We start from the raw sequence: 17368 nt of genomic DNA on the forward strand, positions 1-17368 counted from the left end.
AGCACAGACTAGGCAGCTCAACCAGTCAGGACCTCCATGATGTCAAAGCTCTTTTATATAATACATTTAGCTCATTAGAACTCTGCAGGCATACCACTTTTAACTATTGCACTGTGCATACATAATTATCTGATTCAAATATTTTCATGCACAAAGTGAGTACACTGCTGTGCAAAAGACTGCTATTATTTGCACTGAAGGAGTCAAACCATTTTCTAATAATTTAGCATAGAATTGTCTAAATATTTTCTTGTGTAATTAGGTGATGTGTTTTTAGTAATCTGTGGCAAAAAAAATTACCATTAAATACAAATCATGAAACCCCCAAACACATTCTTACCTGTGGGAATGGATGTCTTCTGTTTTTCTACTTCTGATCAAACTCCTTTTGCATTTTCACATCTTCTAGCTTTCCTTGCTCCAATCTGTGTCCATCGCTTTGGTTTATAAAGAGAAAAAAGCCCCTCAAAAAATAACAAATGTACTGTTATGCAGGAATTATGTTGAATGCCTCATTAAATTTGAAGGTAATTTGAAGTTTGAAGCATCTTGGGAAACATTGCAGTCCCAACTCACCTCTTTGACGAAACATGCGACTAATGAATCAGAAATTCCCCTCACGGTGTTCTTGTACTTGGGGCTGCTTGCTGTGAGACCTTATGCTACGCTTAACAGGAGAAACGTGAAGAAGAGATGCAAAAAATAAATAAAAATCAGCACTGAAGTCCTCACCTGGGAAAGAAGAGCCTCACAAATCAAGTGCCATCTTTGTTGGAGAAGAGAATAATCAACTTTTCACTTTATTTTCTGTTATGGAAATTTTATGTTTATTATTTCTTGATCATTGATGCAATTAACTGAATGTAATATGTATTACTCTATGCCTGAATGCATGCTCATTTATTCAGACACACCCACACATTCCTTTAAGCCACTCACACACACCCACACATACACTTCAACACACACCTTCCGTTCCTTTCTTATCTTATGTTATAAATAAACCTTGAGATCAGGAGCTCGGGGCGGTTGCCTCGTGCTCCTGCCCCCTCACTGCAATTTGGAGACTTGTCTGATTGATTTGTCTATTTTTCTCTGGATGCAGGCACTGGGTTGTTGATAAAATCACTGACACTTTCAAATCTGTTATTCTTCTTTACTCTGTTGCAGGAATTAATTCAGTTAAAAATTATAAAAAGGAATTGTTGTGTCAGATGTATGGATCAGGGGTCTTCTCATACAGCAGATGCTAAATTGAGAATTTAAAAATAAGTCAAGATTTCTGACAGCAGGTCAGTAAATGAATAAAATCTCTTGGTGAGAACAACGGCCCTGATATGGTGCACAGATTATGTGAACATGTCATTTTGTTGTTCAATTTCACAAAATTGTTTAATTTCATTAGTTAAAAGTGACTGTGTGTGTTTTCCCTGGCAAAAGGGGGCAGTACCTACCTGAATCATTGCAAGCAAGCAGAATTTCTCTGATTAAGACCTTAACAAAGAATGGCCATTAGGGTCAAAAATCCCTGGGAAAGCAACCTCCAGCAAAATGACAAACACACCAGACTCCCTTTTATCACTGCCAACGAGCGAAGACATAAATGTGTATAACAAAGTTTATGAAAAGTGAAAGTTTTATAACCATTTGGTACAAATCAGTAAATGCATTTTGTCCTCATGGGTTCTTGTAGAAGGAAACATGACATCTAACATGGCGTCGCCCACTTACACCAACTCTCATGTACTTTAGACCCGGTTTTTATGGTAATGTTACAAAGCCCCCAATATTTCTCAACCAGGCATCATTTAATTCATTTTCAACATTTTGATGGACATTTCCAGGGATAAATGGTAAAAACTACACGTAGTCTCTTTAGGTCTGACCCAACATGGATTTCAGATAATTCTAGACATATTTCAAAGTTTTAGTGAAATAAAGATGAGTTTTTTACTAGATAACAAGTAATTGACATCATTTTGTCTTTGTCTTTATTTTGAACATGCTTACATACACATAGTAACACACACAACACAACCTCTCCTTCTCGTTTTTTTTTATTTTTTTATTTTTTTTACACATGTTCTAATCTAAAGGGAGTAGGAAGAAGCATCAGCTTATTTAATCCCACCCCTTTCTCGACATCAAATAACTAATAGTTATTTAATGTTGTCTGGTAGTTTTTGGCAAATTACTTTGCAACATATTCACACAAATGGCACATGGTTTACCAAGATCATATCATAAATACAAACATTTTGTGTTTAGGCACACACTTTTGGACCTTCTTCCTTGTATTTGGTAAACATCATAAGTCGAAGCCTTTTTTTAACAGCATCATGTTTGGACACACACACACACACACACACAGACAGACACACTGAAGGTTTTTAATGTTGTTCGGACTCAAGCATGTTTGAATTTTAACTCCCCTCTTAACTGATACCTCCCCTCCCTTTTATGGAACAGTTGTAATATGTTGTCTGGAAGTAGTTTATTGTTTACTTTATACATGAGCTGCGCTGTTTTAAACTGAACTATCTCTGGAAATTTTAAGATTTGTGATTTTAAAAATAATGAGTTTGTATGATGTCTGTAACCAGTGTTATGAATGACCCTTAGAGTCCTCTTCTGTAACACAGATAATGATGATAATGCAAATTTATAGGTGTTTCTCCAAACCTCTGTACAGAAATTTAAATATGTGGAAATAAGTGAACTGTATAGAAGGTGGAGTGACTTATGTGTTTGACTTTATCTAATAATAAGATGCTTCTTTAGATTTTATTGCTTATGTTTAATGTGAGCTTTCCAGCTGATTTTATTGTCTATTATTACACCAAGAAATCTGATCTCCTTCACTATTTTAATTCTTACACCATCAATTTGGATTTGTTCTTGTAAATTTAGGCTGCTGTTCCCAAACATGATTTTAGTTTTATTCAAGTTTAGTGATAATTTATTCCATTTAAACCATTTTTTTATTTTTTTGTAGTTCTGAGTTCTGCAGTTTGAACAGGAAATTCACAAACCAACCCAATTTAAAATGTTAATCAAAAGAAATTATCCTTGAAAACTTAACATTTGAATCCTAAACACCATTTATATCTGAAGTTCCTATTAAACATTTAAGTTGAGCCTTTTTCCATCACATAGATGTACAGACCTAATGCAAGGTTGCATAACCCTCTTTGTGCTGTTGACACGTTTAAATATTAAACAGTGATAAATCATGTTTTATGATATTTAGTAATACATATTCAAATGATGAAATTTTATTAAATACAGATGAGATTAACATTAAAAGAGAGAAGTCAAGTATCTGGGAGCATCATTGATGAAAAAATGTTTTGGAAGCTGCATATAAACAGTGTCAAAACTAAAATATCTAAAACTGTTGCACTGTTACATAGAGCAAAAGGGTTGCTTGATAATAATTCCCTATAGTTGTTATGTAACTCACTGATCATACCGCACCTGAACTACTGCATTGAAATCTGGGGAACAACATATAAAACTTACACAAATTCCATTTACATCTTACAGAAAAAAGCAATACGAATAATCACAAGGAGCAACTACAGAGATCCGTCCAATCCATTATTTATTAAATTAAAAACACTAAAATTCTATGATCTGGTGGACTACAATATTTTAAAATGTATGTATAATGCAAACAAAGGGTATGCTCCTGATTTTCAAAAAGACATAGCAAATATGATTTATAAGGACATGAATTATTTAACATACCTACACATCGGATACTCGTAAAGGAACATTGTGTGTCCATATATGGAGTTTAACTGTGGAATAAACTAAATACTGAAATCAAGAATGCAAAAACAATATTGACTTTCAAAAAAAAGAGATAAAAAATGAAATTATTAACTTATATAGATCTGTTACATAAATGTGTGAGGGGAGGGGGGTTGGGGGATGAAAAAATAAATAAAGGAAACAAGTATGTATTCATATGTGTATATATGTATGTATATAGGTCTATAACTTTATGCTTTTTTCTGTGTAAATTGTTTTCTCTCTTTTTTTCATTTCATGGGTTGGGGTTGTGTCGGCCAACAAGTCCAGGAACTATGTTGTTCAATTTTGTTAAGAATCATGATTGTTTCATTTGTATTAATGTTATTTTAGTTAAAAGGGGCAGATAACATAAGTTTTTCTTCTTTCTGTCCCCTTTTTCATTTAGGCTTTTAGCAATTTAGTTCTGTATTTTTATTTTAATGTCAATAAATGAAAAAAATAAATAAAATTAAAAAAAAAGTAAAATAACAAACTCTTGAAAACCTAAAATTTAAAAAAAGACTTAACAAATGTTAATGAAACAACTCCAACAATATTTTTATGTTGATATATAGCAATAATTAAACAAATAAAGTAATATGAATTATAATTGGCCCTTGCCACTTGTAGATCCTCCACCAGAGGGCAGTAGACCTGAACAGCACGGGACAGGTAAAGGTGAACAATCTCAATCTGCCAGATGTTTTATGTGGAAAGAAATATAGGTGTGTGTGTGTGTGTGTGTGTGTAAGTGTGTGTGTGTGTGTGTGTGTGTAAGTGTGTGTGTGTGTGTGTGTGTGTGTGTGTGTGTGTGTGTGTGTGTGTGTGTGTGTGTGTGTGTGTGTGTGTGTGAGAATCAACACCTGAAAAATGTTCAAGAGATGAAGGAAACTGACTTATTGATGTTTATTTAGCACATATCAAAGCAACCAAATATATAAACATTTGTTCTTGTAGCTGCTTCTGATCCTGATGACATAACTGCTGTTTTTACTCAACAAAGCCCAATCACTCCAATCCATATTTTGCTGTTTAAACCAGACTGAAGTGTTGCTTTATCACATCTCCTCCTCTCAGTAACTCAGTGGCTGTCTCAAACTCCAGTGGGACGCTCTTCGTCTCAGACTTCAGGTCTCGTTCCATCAGCTGCGAGCCAGAAAATGGGACATATTTAAATATCAAATTTATTGTGTTAAAAATCACTTACAGACAACTCTGTGTAGGTATACTTAATTAAAATACTCCTGGAGTTTGGCCACGTCTCTAACAGCCAGCAGTTCTGATTTACTGCATTCCACCCAGATTCATGATTCATTATTGTTCATCTGAAGTGAGATTTCAAACCCTCTTTAATTTTCTGTTAATAGTAGAAGTTAAAACTGTAATTTACTTAAAACAAAAAAGAAATCAGTTTATGATATTTAGCTAATGCTGCACAACTAACAGAAACACCAACTTTTGACTGATGTTTAGATTTTTTTATTTTCTGTGGTACGATGTTTATCCCTAGATTGACTTTTTTCACTCACTGAAACATGCACAGCTGTAAAGAAGAACCGAGATCCCAGGAAACATTTTCAGCTCTTTTCTAAAGATGTTCCATCACCTCATGGGTTGTTATCTCCAGCACCTCACTGATGTCGTCTTCTTGCACCGGCAGAGGGGTGTTGATCAACATTGCAGCTTTGGCCACATCTGGATGATAATGCTTCTGCAGCGTCTGTAAAGCGGGAAAGAGCAGGAGTGATGTGATAAAAAAGGTTCCAGCATCAGCGTGACACGTATTATCACACACACACACACACACACCTTAATTTCCCACAAGCTGCTCTCTAAGGCGCAGCAATGAACTGGATCCTCTTCATCCATCACATACGGATCCTCAAGAGCTTCTGCGTTAATAGAAACAAATGTCCCACACACACAAAGCCGCATGATGTGGAAGCAAGTCAGAAAACTACAATAAGAACCACAAAACTCAACTGAAGCCAGGCTGTCGGACCGTCTTCTGCTGTGGGCTTGTGAATCAGGACTCTGCAGGATGGATGGCGACGGATCAGGTTATAAATGAACGGCAGCACAATGAGAAGAGCCGTAGGTGGAGCGGTGAGAGCCAGACGAGCCAGGCGCTTAGCAAAGGCAGCGACCAGGTAAACGGGCAGGTGGCTGGAGACAAGCAGGAACAATTCTTAAACTACACAAACTTAAAAACAGAGCTGTAGGAGGAATAAACCTACCTGGAACTAAGGAAGAGATTGACGAGATGAAAAAAGCGTGCTCTGTACTTGGCGTGGAAAACAGAGGGCTCGAGAAGATTGTACAGCTTTCTGTAGAAATCAGGATAGTCTCTGGAAAAGCACACAACAGACAGGATGTACAAGAGTCACTCATGCTACTAAATTCAGGTTTTCATAAAATACTCACAGGTTGTGTTGATGTATGAGCACAAAAAGACCATTGAGAGCCAGCAGGCTGATTGCACCACCTGTTCAGTATCACAATCAGATCAGATCATCCTGTTAGTGACCAACTATCTCATGTAAAAGATGTGCTGCATGCTGCTATGCATGGATACTTATAAAGAGCATCAATAATAATAAAAGTCCAAAAATAATTACTAGCACTTAAATACTGAGTTCTTTTATTTTACAAAGCTGTCCTTGAAAAGTTTAATTACTCCATTGTCTATATGAACACTAATAGTTATATTTTCATTATAGATAAAAAGTTTATGATTAATGTTCACTAATGTAAGCTCAGCTCACAGTGGCTGCTATAAAGACCGTAACAGCGGAGATGGATTCAACCTACCAACATCATACGCAGCCGTCAGAAAGTCGATCATCAACGTGGGTTTGATCATGTGTGGTAAAACGGCATCATGAAGGATCACCAACACCTTTTTATACATGCTGACGGGCAACTGGAACACATATAAACAAACCAAAAATACTAAGCAAGTGCAAATAATAAAACTGTGGATTCTGAAGTCCGGATGTTCACCTTGTACTTGAGAAAACCAAGCCACATTTTCTCAAAGCCTCTCTTGTGGTCCTGCAGTAAAATAAATAAAACATTTTACAGCTAATTTAGCACACATTTAAGATCAATTAAAAGCAACGTTATGATTTCAAATACTTCACTTACACTTAGTTTAGTAGCTTTCCAGTCCTCTAGTTTGGCTGAAAACAAACACGATTAAATCATTTGTTCCTGTGAACTGTAATCAAATCAGATTACCTCACTCTGAGGTTTTCACTGTCTCACCTTCCTGCTTGACCATGAAGTTAGTTAGCTCCGATTCCTGGCTTGGCATATTAATGCTGGACATAAGGGTGAACACGTTGTTCTGATAAACATGCAACAAAACCTATGAAGGACAAAAGAGAAGGAATAAACGCACCAGTTTACAAAAATTAATAGCAGTTGGTTCTACTGAATAAAGTAGCCTGTGGTGTACCACAAGGCTCAGTACTTGGCAGAGATGGGAATTGTGGCATTAACAAGTCAACTCCATGCCGTGCCAGTTTCATTCACTGTGTTGATGGAAATCACCTGGTTTAGTTGTTGAACTGAAAAAAAAGAACATGTCATGGAGATGACTTGTTGATGCCACAATTCTCCATCTCTGGTACTGGGTACTATGTTATTCATGCCTTACAACGAGTTAAACTTTGTTTTGGTTTTGCTAATGACACCAGTGTTCAAGATGAGGAGGATATGAAACACATTTTGAAAACAGTAGAAATAAATGCGACTGTTAAAAATTCCTAATGGCCAAAATGATTTTTCTCCACGGGGTGTCTGGGCTCTCCCTTAGAGATAGGGTGAGAAGCTTGGTTATCTGGGAGGGGCTTGGAATAGACCCGCTGGACCTCCACGTCGAGAGGAGCCAGTTGAAGTGGCTCGGGCATCTAGTTAGGATGTCTCCTGGACGCTTCCCTGGTGAGGTTTTCCAGGCAAGTCCACCTGGGAGGAGACCCAAGGGAAGACCCAAGACACGCTGGAGGGACTATAGCAATTTTTACAAAACAATGCTGTCAATTCTCTGCAAGAAAATAAACTGGGAAAATCTAGGAATTGAAAAGCCTGACAATTCTACATCATACTGTCACTGAACATTCATGGACTCACCCATCTTAGCTCACGACGGGGAAGGCTGTTGTTTTAACATTCAGGAATCAGAAGACAACCGTTAGAAGCTAACCGTTAGCATTAGCATCAACACCACACAGGAAAAACACTTCTAGGTTTGTGTTATTTGCGGAGGTAAAACATCCATGTTTGCAAGTTGCTGTTATCCAATCCAAGACACCATGTCCATATATCAGTAAATAATAATAATCTTGTCGTGTTCTGCCACTCTCTGCAGCAGCAGACTTGTCAGTGCCGATCCAAGCGTTCCTGTGTTTGTTTGTTTTTTGCCCCGAGTACAGCTTGCAAGGCATTCATTCCTACCAGAGATCACGGCAAATGTATTGATTAAATGAGTGAACCACACCTTTAAAGATATTGGAACGACTTTACAACTAAACAATAAAAGGCTTCCAAGTTTTTTACATTTTATAGGTTTAGAGAAGGAATTTATAATTCAGGAAAGTGAGAACAAGTGTAAGATAAAGATGTGTTTTATGATCCAAATTATGAAGACATCAATGCTAGTTAAAGGTGAATTATGTATAAATGATGTAAAAAATTACTTATTGTGGTAAAATGTGGTTACTGCAACCACTTTAAACATCTCTGGAGATTTTTGCCAGCTGTCGTCAAATTACAACTGTCAGCACTGCAGGATTAGCTTGCAGGAGACACGGTAACCCCACACTCACTGATGGTAAACAGTAGTTATGTCCCTCCTTCCTTTATTCTGAAAGGAGAAAAACTGACAGTAACCACAGCCAGCTAGATATGAAGCATGTTTCAGTATGACCTTCCTAAAATGACTGAAACAGACTCTTTTGGGATTTTCTCACTGTAAAATTCTCACTATATTCTTACATACTGCACCTTTAAGTAGAGGTGTTGATACGGAATTGTCTCCAGCCTTGTTCTATTATGGTAAATTGCTATGAGGAGTTATTTATCTTTAGGTTTTATGTTTTCACAGGTTATTAGTTTATTTTCATCTTTATCCACACAAATTGTAAAGACTGTCCCTCATAACGTCACAAATACATCCTATTTCAGACAATATCATACAAAAGCTACAGCAGATCAGGCATGTTTTCGTTTTACCTCTTTGTTTTTTTCCATGACTGCAGAGACATTCACACGGATGGAGCTCATTACATAGTAACGCACATCCTCCATCTCCAGATATTCCTGGAACTTGGAGATCAGCAGGGAGTTGTCTGTGGTTTTAGACAGAATGTTGTCCACCACTAACTGGCAAGACAAAAAACTGAAAGTTCAAAAACAGTGGCAGTTATGAATGTTGGAATTCTTGAAATGACAAATAAAATCCTACCTGTATTAGTTGCCTTGGAAAGCTGTAATGTTCACTCCAGTCCATGTCTTCAAGAGGATGCTGTCCTTCTGCAGCTGCAAACTTCATCAGACAGCTGAGGACACTTTCCTGAAGCCAGACATTCATTAAACTATAAACAAATCTCGTACAATGTGGCTAAAATAATAACCGTTTACACGTTTCTGACACATCTTACAAAACATCCTTACAGGACAAAATATCTGTGCACTGCTTACCTTAACTTCATGCACTTCGTGATGTAGATACTCGAGCAGCATCTCCACACAACTGTTGTAACGGTGTCGCATAAAAATGTGGTACTTCTCTTCAGCACTATAGTCTCCTACATCAGGAAATATATAAAAACACACTTAAAACACTTTCGAGTTCATAACCAACATTTATTTTATTCTCTTGTTTATTTAATAACAAGATTATACAAACAAACTCCTCAATGACAGATTATTCTGCCATACTCTGCTTTGTAGGCATACCGACCTGCAAATGATACACATTTCCTAAGATCTTGTGTGTTTTGTGGTATTTTAAAAAGTCAAAACAGGTTAAATAAGCTGAATTAAGGCCCACACAGGTCTATTTGGTATGTCAAAAATATTCTTCCAGTTACAGTCCACAAACACCAAATAAAAAATATTGCTGGATCTTGTGCAACAAAGTTCTACTTCCAACCATCAAAACTCCAGGAAAAAAACACCTTTTCAGTACAGTGCCTCCCTGCTTGGATATCTGGGCTCCCATACCAGCTCTTTTCTGCTTTTAAAAACGATCTAAGTTCTAAAAGTATCCAGTTCTCTCCTAAAAAAGCCTTGTGCTAGGCATTTAACTTCTAGTGGTAGAAGTTACTTTAATCTCATAATTTATTATATTTAATCACCACCAAGCAGCTCAACTCTGCCACCTGCAGAGATTGGTGTCCGAAATGTGTGAACTCTGTGCTTCCAGTGAAGTGCCTTGTAATTTTTATCTTGAGAGGTGGTATATAAAAGATTGTTTTCTTTCTTTCTTATTGATCAACAGAAATATTCCTGATGTCATTTGCTCAGATTGTACAGCCGTGACATATAAGGATGGAGACTTAATTTATTGTTTTGATGAGTCGCACAGCAGAAGAAAAACCAGATATGAATGCATTGTGTTTTGCAACTTAGTAAGTGACGTAAACAACAGTGATCTCAAATGTAGCCCAAAATAACCCTGATTATTTTTGCTATGAGACAAATCTAGTCATAATAACAACTATTGCCACTGGGAAGTCCCAATTTTCCATTTAAAATAGAATGAACTTTCTTGAAACACTCAATTAAAACAAGCACTGAAAACATCAGCCTAAGCATATGTTATTCCCACTTATTAGAGCTTGTATGGGCTCCATCCATCACCTGGAAGCTAGCCATACTCACCATTTAACGCCTCGTCTTCGTCAGGAAGTTTCCCAATAAACAAATCTTTTCTCTCCAACAATGTGCTGAACAGCTTGCTGCACGCACTGGCAGCACTAATGACATCCTTCTCTTTTGCTGACTGTTAACACAAACATATTGACGGTAAGTATGTGCACAGGCCTGCTACTACCACTAGCTAAACAACGTGAATTTGTGCAAATAAAGAGGTGCGTTGTTTTGTTTTTACCCGCAGGGATTCAAGAATGTCGAAAACATCGTTCGCTCGCTTCCTGCTTCCTAGTATACCTTCAACGATGCTTTCTATGTCAATTTTGGGTCTTTTTGGATTTAACTTCGAACTCACGTTGCGCTTCTCGGTCAACGCCATGTTTTCTGACTTTGCTGCGTTCACTTGAGCTCAAAAGTGTAGGAGAAAAGCCTTACATTGTAAATATAACTGTGATCGTTCGTTGTTTTTTGTAAATATTTCCACTGCTATTCATATTTAATAATTTTCCCTATAATGCAAACGTAACGCCTAGAAAATATTATTTACAGTAACATCCCACTAGAATATATTTAAATAGTAGCTTTCATTTTAGTTCCGACAGTAGTTAACGCTACATTTATATTTCATGGCCCACAAGAGGGCGCGCTCACTTCAACTTCTAAAATTTTCTAATTAAGCAATTTTCATTTTCTTACATAATTAGGTACACTAATTTTAATGGTTTCCATTACTAAACATAATATAGATTGATGTGGTTTATCATGCCTCACTGAGGTTTACTACTAACTGTAGACCACTGATCCGTCATTGTGAATTGTATTCTTGAGTGGGATAGCCTTCTTTATCCACCAGGAGGTTGGGACATTGGTACACCTTCATTTTTAAAGCTGTACTTGGATTATTACCCACCTACATCTGTAACTTAATCTCAAGGAGAAGTGTAACTTCTCACTGTCTGCGTACAATTTATCAATTGTTACTTTGTGTTCCACTTGCTCGCACCAAACTGGGCAAAAGGGCTTTCGTTCACTCTGCTCCTTCTGCATGGAACAGGCTGCATAAAAACTGGAAGTTAACCGAGTTTATCTCCTTGACTACATTTTAAACCAGACTGAGAACCCTTGAGATGGATTATCTGAGTTGAAACTGCCTCCAGTAATTTTGTACATAACATATCTATGGAGCTAATTTTTTTTTTTACTTTTGCTGCCAGGAGGATTTTAATCTCAATGGGACCTTCCTGGTTAAATAAAAAATAAATATGTAGAAATATCTGACAGCAGTGTTAAAACATACATAACTGATATTTTAGGCTACCAACACTGTTTATTACTAATTGAGATCCAATTATTACAAAAGATGATGCAGTACCATCATAACCAGGCAAGTGGGATTACTTCAGTGTGAAATCATCACAAGAAGACAGGTTGTCACAAAGAACTGAGAGGACTTTATTATGTTAATATATGTTGCATTTGAGTGATGTTCTTTTCTTAAATTAAAATACCTCAGTTATACAGAACTTAAAATAGAATTGCATCCAACAAAACGCATCTTGCTGCAAAAGGGCTGACCTAATCGGAGTTGTTCCCTTCATCTGCATTTTCCTGAGGGAAAAAAGGGAGCAAAAAAGAAAATTATAATATGCAACCAAACAGATTTTTTTATGTTGTACATCTGCATTTCTGATAAATCTGAATTTCCAGATACCTGCTTTTGACTCTTATTGTCTCGCGCTTCAGCAGCTGATGCTTCAAAGTCATGGATGGGAAGAGTTGACATCCAGTTGACCAAGGAGCCCTCCTGACACTCTGTCTCAACAATAGTGGGGTAAATGTGAGCCTCTTTGAAGGCCTTGATGGCCTCTTCCTCATGATCCCACTCCAGCCGCTCGTGCAGACCGTCCCCTCCGAAGCGTTTGTTGTACCTGTCAAAATGAACTCTTTCTAGAACCAGCCCGAGTCCAGGAGCTTTGGGAACATCCACTTTCTCCTGTCCCCAGCTTCGTTCTATTATCTCTTCTTTTGCATAGCCCTTGATGACTGCAATGACCAGGCCAATCATCTTGCGAATCTGATGCAGCATGAAGCTCTGGCCTCGTACAGTGATCACTGCAAACTCATTATCACTGCGGATAAAGGGCTCCCCACAGGACATCTCTATGATGTATCGACGGGCGCTGGGGTCATTTGGAGCCTTCTGGGAGGTGAAGTTATGAAAGTTATGAGTGCCTTTGTAGAAGGCAAAAAGACAGTTCACCCTCTTAAGTGTCTCTGGGTCCAGACGGAAGGCAGCGCTATTCCCAGTGTTGTAATCCTTTGAGGAAAAGGCCACTGTCGGAAGCATGTAGCAGTATGTTCGAGCATCACAGCTATTTTTGGAGTTGAATCCCTGGGTCACCCGTTTAAGTCCTGTAAACACACATCATAGTCTTAGCCTTGTTATCTAAAATATCAACACATTTTAGAGCTTTTATAAACTAGGGTCGTACCAAGTACCCTGATCTGTGGGGGCAGATGTTCATTGATTCTTTCCTTTATGTTCTCAACTAACCGCAGCTTCAGAGAAACTACTTGGCCAGCAGCAGAAACACCCTAGGCAATTGTAGAGAAGACAGAAATACCCTTTGTCATGAAAAACAATAATGCATCATACACAGAGAACATTGATTGTTTTGTCCTTGTTTGATGGTTTCGTCAATATGAAATGTGCAGACACATGATTAAAAAAACAAACTTTATCTGTCCTGGCACATCTTTGGAAAGACATCTTTTTCATGTCGTCGCCGTGGTCTTCGGGAATGCATCCAGATTTAACGAGAGCAGTGACCAGATCGTCTTCAATGGTCTTAAACTTGGAGTTTCCAGTGTTCCTCTAAAAGACAAATGCCATTTATCAATGTAAATGTATTAAAACATATAAAGACATAAAGAAAAAGAGCACAAATTCAGGGAATGTACCTGCATGCCATAGTATCCCTTCCCAGAATATGTCAGAAGGAGAACCACTTTCTTTTTGGGGTATTTCTTGTCATCGTCCGTGTTTTCTCCATCGGTTTTTACTTTCTTGTTAACCCTCTCAGACTCCTCGTTCTCCTCGTTTGGCCTTTTCAGCAGCTTTTCTGTCTGCTGATCCGTGGACTCGTCACTCATTGTGGACAAAAACTTAACAGCACATCCTGCGAGGAGAAGTGTTTCAGTAGCGTTTTGATGTGAAAACATGTTTGATACATTTTTACACATTTCTAAGCACAAATATAAACAATGTGGAATGAACAGTAAACCTTGTTTGTTAGCTTACCGTTTCTCCTCAGAGTCTGTCTGTAGTTCACGAAGGTGTTTAACAGTGGTCGGATTTTAAACATGTCGAGCTAAACAATAGCAGCTACAAAATGCAAAGTGCTCCATCAGCGAAAGAGTTCGGCGCTATTTTTCTTTAAACCGAAGTGCAGAAACTTATTTTAATAACTACAGTTGTAAACTTCAACGAATACAATCAAAAACGGAGGGTTTCTGAAGCTAAACGTTCCACAGCAGACTGAATTCATTCACACATGGTAATGTCAACTTTGACCTCTGACTATTATCTCGCGAGATTCGAGCTGTTCACGTTTCTGCTGACATCACTGTAGTTTTTTGTCAATTTTGTTTTTCAATGTTTGTTTTGTTCCCACAATATCAATTAAAAATAAACAAACATAACAAACGTTTTAGTTTATATAAAATATATAAAACTATAAAAACACAACTTATGGCCTCATAATAGTGTTGTTATGTATGGTCCTGCTAAAGAGTATTTTTTCATTATTATTATTATTATTATTATTATTATTATTATTATTATTATTTTATTATTATTCAGAATTGTATTAAATGGCTAAGGGATAGTTCATTGATCTGATATATTTTAAATTTTCTTAGAAATTTTACACAGCCTTTGAACATTACAATTATAGTAATTGTTTTTCATTTAGTTAAAGTTACCCAATACTCTGCATTAGTTACTTATCTGTTTGGAATAAACCAAATTTGCTATTGTTTTATATCTTGTTGTAAAAGCTTTTCGTTCTATTTTGTGATATAATTTGTGTTTAGTCATTTACAACCTTTACAGTGAGTTAAAAAGGCTCTTCATACCTTTTGAATGCAGACAAAACAATATGGAATTCAAATACTACTGAGTTCATTAGGTGAAGCATTTGATAAAAATTGTTAAAATAAATAGTAAAACCTAAAAACCAAGGATGTCAATCAAGACGCTCCTTTATTTGGGTCAGTCCCCTCTGCTGGTAACATTTTGAAACTGCAAGAATAGTTCCTCTAAAATTTCTTCACCTTGTAGAAGAATTTTTTTTTACTAAAGTTTTGAAATACAAATTTCATTTGCTTGCTTGTGTGATTATTTAGTATAGATCAGTAAATTCGACAATAAAGAATCCCCATTCTCATAACCTGACAAACAAGGAAATATTTCATTTGTAAGTTTTCAAATAAAACTTTTAATTTGTCCTGGATCAGTTGGGTAGTTTCAGCTTTGAAGATAACTACATAGGTATGAGTCAAACTTGGTTTAGTTCTAGATCGTAGACAGTCCTTAAGGTAAACAAATCATTAATCGTTTTTATTCTACTGCAAATTCAGAAGGCGCATCATGTAGTAGTATTTCTGTCCACTTGAGGGCAGCATATTTCCATTGAGAGTGGCTGCTGGAAGATGTACTTTTGGTGCATTCTTCAGAAAGAAACTGGTTTTTTTTTTTTTTTTTTTTTTTTTTTTTTTTTACAAGCTGCTTCCATTGACGTCCGATGTAGTCATCTAGCCTCTTGGGCTTCTAGCCAAAAGTATTCAAAAAGAGCCAAATAAATGTAATTAACTTATATTTTTGTACACATTTTAGATTTATGAAGATCCCCTTTGCTCATTTAACTCCTAATTTCACATGATTTTTTTAATATATTCTCAGCAGAAGGATGTATTTGTCATCTGACTCACAGTAGCTTTGTCTCATAATGTGCTATGCGTCATATATCTAATGCATTAATAATATCTATGTAAATCAAATTTTGTGAGCAGAGAAAATAGATGCCTCCATACGGCTGTGAGGTGTCCGTTTCTTTTTCAAGGACAGTTACTGGTTGCCAAGAAGCCAAACTATTTTCTATAAACTGTCTCATCCTGGGATCTTCTTCAAAGATTTCACCTTTCCATACCACCTTATAAGGTGATCAACGAGTTTTGTGCTGAAATGCTAAACATAGCCATATTTGGTTGTTGAAACCTTAAATACACTGGTGCTGAACCAGGGATCCTTCATGATTTGACTATTAAGAAAAAGCTGAAAAGCTAAATTTCCATGGGATTTGGCAGTAAATAGTTACATGTTGCAATAATTCAAAACAAGCATGACAAATCATGTAAATGCAGGATTCTGTTATGGTCCAAATGTCATGGGGGGGAAACAGTCACTTTTGTTTTAATTAAGTGTTTCTTGTCAAACCAGATCGATGTTTCCTCATTAACTTGTTGAACTGGGGCAGCTGATTAAATCGTGTCACAAACAACAAGCCAATGATAAATGTCTCTCAACACTAAATCTATACATTTTCTGTCTTTTGTTCATTGATCTGAAACCAGACTGAGCTGTTACCCAGGGGAGTGCAATTACAACAACTTTCTTCTCCGTTTGCCCTTCAGGCATCCAAACAGCTGATTGACAGATTATGATCTGAGAAGCAGAACTGCACAGATTTGGTTTTCCTTATCAATCGAGTTCTCTGTGACAAAGCACAGTAATGCCAGTATCTGAAAATAAGCTGTCTTTCGGGTAGTCGACAGCCTGCAGCCTCCAAACCAGATACTGCAGGCGCTGTCTGAACTTATTTGGGAATTTTGATGTGAACAGATTAAAGGATTCTCTTTCAAACTGCCCAAGATAACAGTTTTGTTTCTTTACAGAGACAATTCATAGGGCTTCAGTGACAGATAACGGCATTCTGACGATGTGAAGATAGGGAACAAACGATTGAGGCGAGGGTGTAATATCACTATCTCGCTCTAACAGTCTGACAGAGACTGGGATTATTAGCAGACACCTCTAAAAATACTATTAGTATATAATGAAAGTGAAAAGGACACCCCTTTAATGCCCTGATTGACTTATAGTACTTACAATATAAAAGTATAATTTTAACATAATTCACTCTAACATAAAATATATGTATTAAGTATATGAAACAAATCCTGATCATTATAATGTAAGGAAAAAAAAGGTACATACTATATCACCAGACAATCCATAATGAAGTTAAAATGGTTGTGAAATGAAAATAAATTGTCATAATGAATAAAAGCAAGTAAAAGCTGACCTACACATAAGATGGCCATCAATTTGAAAAGATATACAACATTCAAAATTTAGTGTCACAAAAAGTTAAAGCTGTCATAATAAGCTTGAATGTTAAATTAAAAATGTTAAAATTAATGTTTTAATTACCCAGCAAACTAAAGTGGGTGGTCATGAAAATCTTTATTTGCCTGTGCCTTCTTGTGGTCTTTTCAATTATTTCTAAATATTTTATAATATTTAAGATCTTGAAATTTTTATAATTAAATTCTTTAATATTCTATACAAATATTGTTTTCAAATATAGTAGGAACTGACTTGCTAATATCAGCAATGCATACCAAGTTA

The 17368-nt window shown here is 36.5% G+C and overlaps 3 protein-coding genes across 3 annotated transcripts in view; all 3 read right to left on the bottom strand.

The window, feature by feature from the left end:
* Positions 1-626, bottom strand: part of LOC129164196 (peripheral-type benzodiazepine receptor-associated protein 1-like) — a 90517-nt gene extending 89891 nt beyond the window's left edge. The window contains exon 1 of the mRNA XM_070552268.1: positions 341-626. The gene's annotated coding sequence lies outside the window, so the exon portion shown is untranslated. The remainder of the gene's footprint in view (positions 1-340) is intronic.
* Positions 627-4680: 4054 nt separating this feature from the next.
* On the bottom strand, positions 4681-11254 carry noc4l (nucleolar complex associated 4 homolog). Its single transcript, XM_015977103.3, has 15 exons — positions 10916-11254; positions 10687-10807; positions 9502-9608; positions 9266-9373; positions 9034-9183; positions 7066-7168; positions 6946-6980; positions 6802-6852; positions 6610-6721; positions 6223-6283; positions 6036-6146; positions 5801-5964; positions 5608-5690; positions 5405-5518; positions 4681-4944 (listed from the first exon to the last, which is right to left on the bottom strand). The coding sequence occupies exons 1-15, from the start codon at positions 11054-11056 to the stop codon at positions 4831-4833; spliced, it is 1575 nt and encodes a 524-aa protein (XP_015832589.3). The 5' UTR covers positions 11057-11254; the 3' UTR covers positions 4681-4830.
* An 851-nt stretch (positions 11255-12105) lies between these two features.
* On the bottom strand, positions 12106-14273 carry pus1 (pseudouridine synthase 1). The gene is made up of 6 exons (XM_015977110.3): positions 13979-14273; positions 13639-13856; positions 13415-13552; positions 13170-13272; positions 12389-13089; positions 12106-12285 (listed from the first exon to the last, which is right to left on the bottom strand). The coding sequence occupies exons 1-6, from the start codon at positions 14040-14042 to the stop codon at positions 12253-12255; spliced, it is 1257 nt and encodes a 418-aa protein (XP_015832596.1). The 5' UTR covers positions 14043-14273; the 3' UTR covers positions 12106-12252.
* Positions 14274-17368: the final 3095 nt, after the last annotated feature.

This window comes from Nothobranchius furzeri, chromosome 6 (assembly GCF_043380555.1).
Source record: "Nothobranchius furzeri strain GRZ-AD chromosome 6, NfurGRZ-RIMD1, whole genome shotgun sequence".
Taxonomy (NCBI): domain Eukaryota; kingdom Metazoa; phylum Chordata; class Actinopteri; order Cyprinodontiformes; family Nothobranchiidae; genus Nothobranchius; species Nothobranchius furzeri.

Excerpts from the sequence above, each read along its gene's own strand:
- pus1 (XM_015977110.3), bottom strand. The coding sequence starts at position 14,042 with ATGTTTAAAATCCGACCACTGTTAAACACCTTCGTGAACTACAGACAG. Across the intron at positions 13,857-13,978 it reads ACAGACTCTGAGGAGAAACG|GATGTGCTGTTAAGTTTTTG; the intron begins GTAAGCTAACAA and ends TTCTCCTCGCAG. Across the intron at positions 13,090-13,169 it reads CCCACAGATCAGGGTACTTG|GACTTAAACGGGTGACCCAG; the intron begins GTACGACCCTAG and ends GTGTGTTTACAG.
- noc4l (XM_015977103.3), bottom strand. The coding sequence starts at position 11,056 with ATGGCGTTGACCGAGAAGCGCAACGTGAGTTCGAAGTTAAATCCAAAA. Across the intron at positions 10,808-10,915 it reads ACATTCTTGAATCCCTGCGG|TCAGCAAAAGAGAAGGATGT; the intron begins GTAAAAACAAAA and ends TTGTGTTAACAG. Across the intron at positions 6,147-6,222 it reads CTCATACATCAACACAACCT|AGACTATCCTGATTTCTACA; the intron begins GTGAGTATTTTA and ends GTGCTTTTCCAG.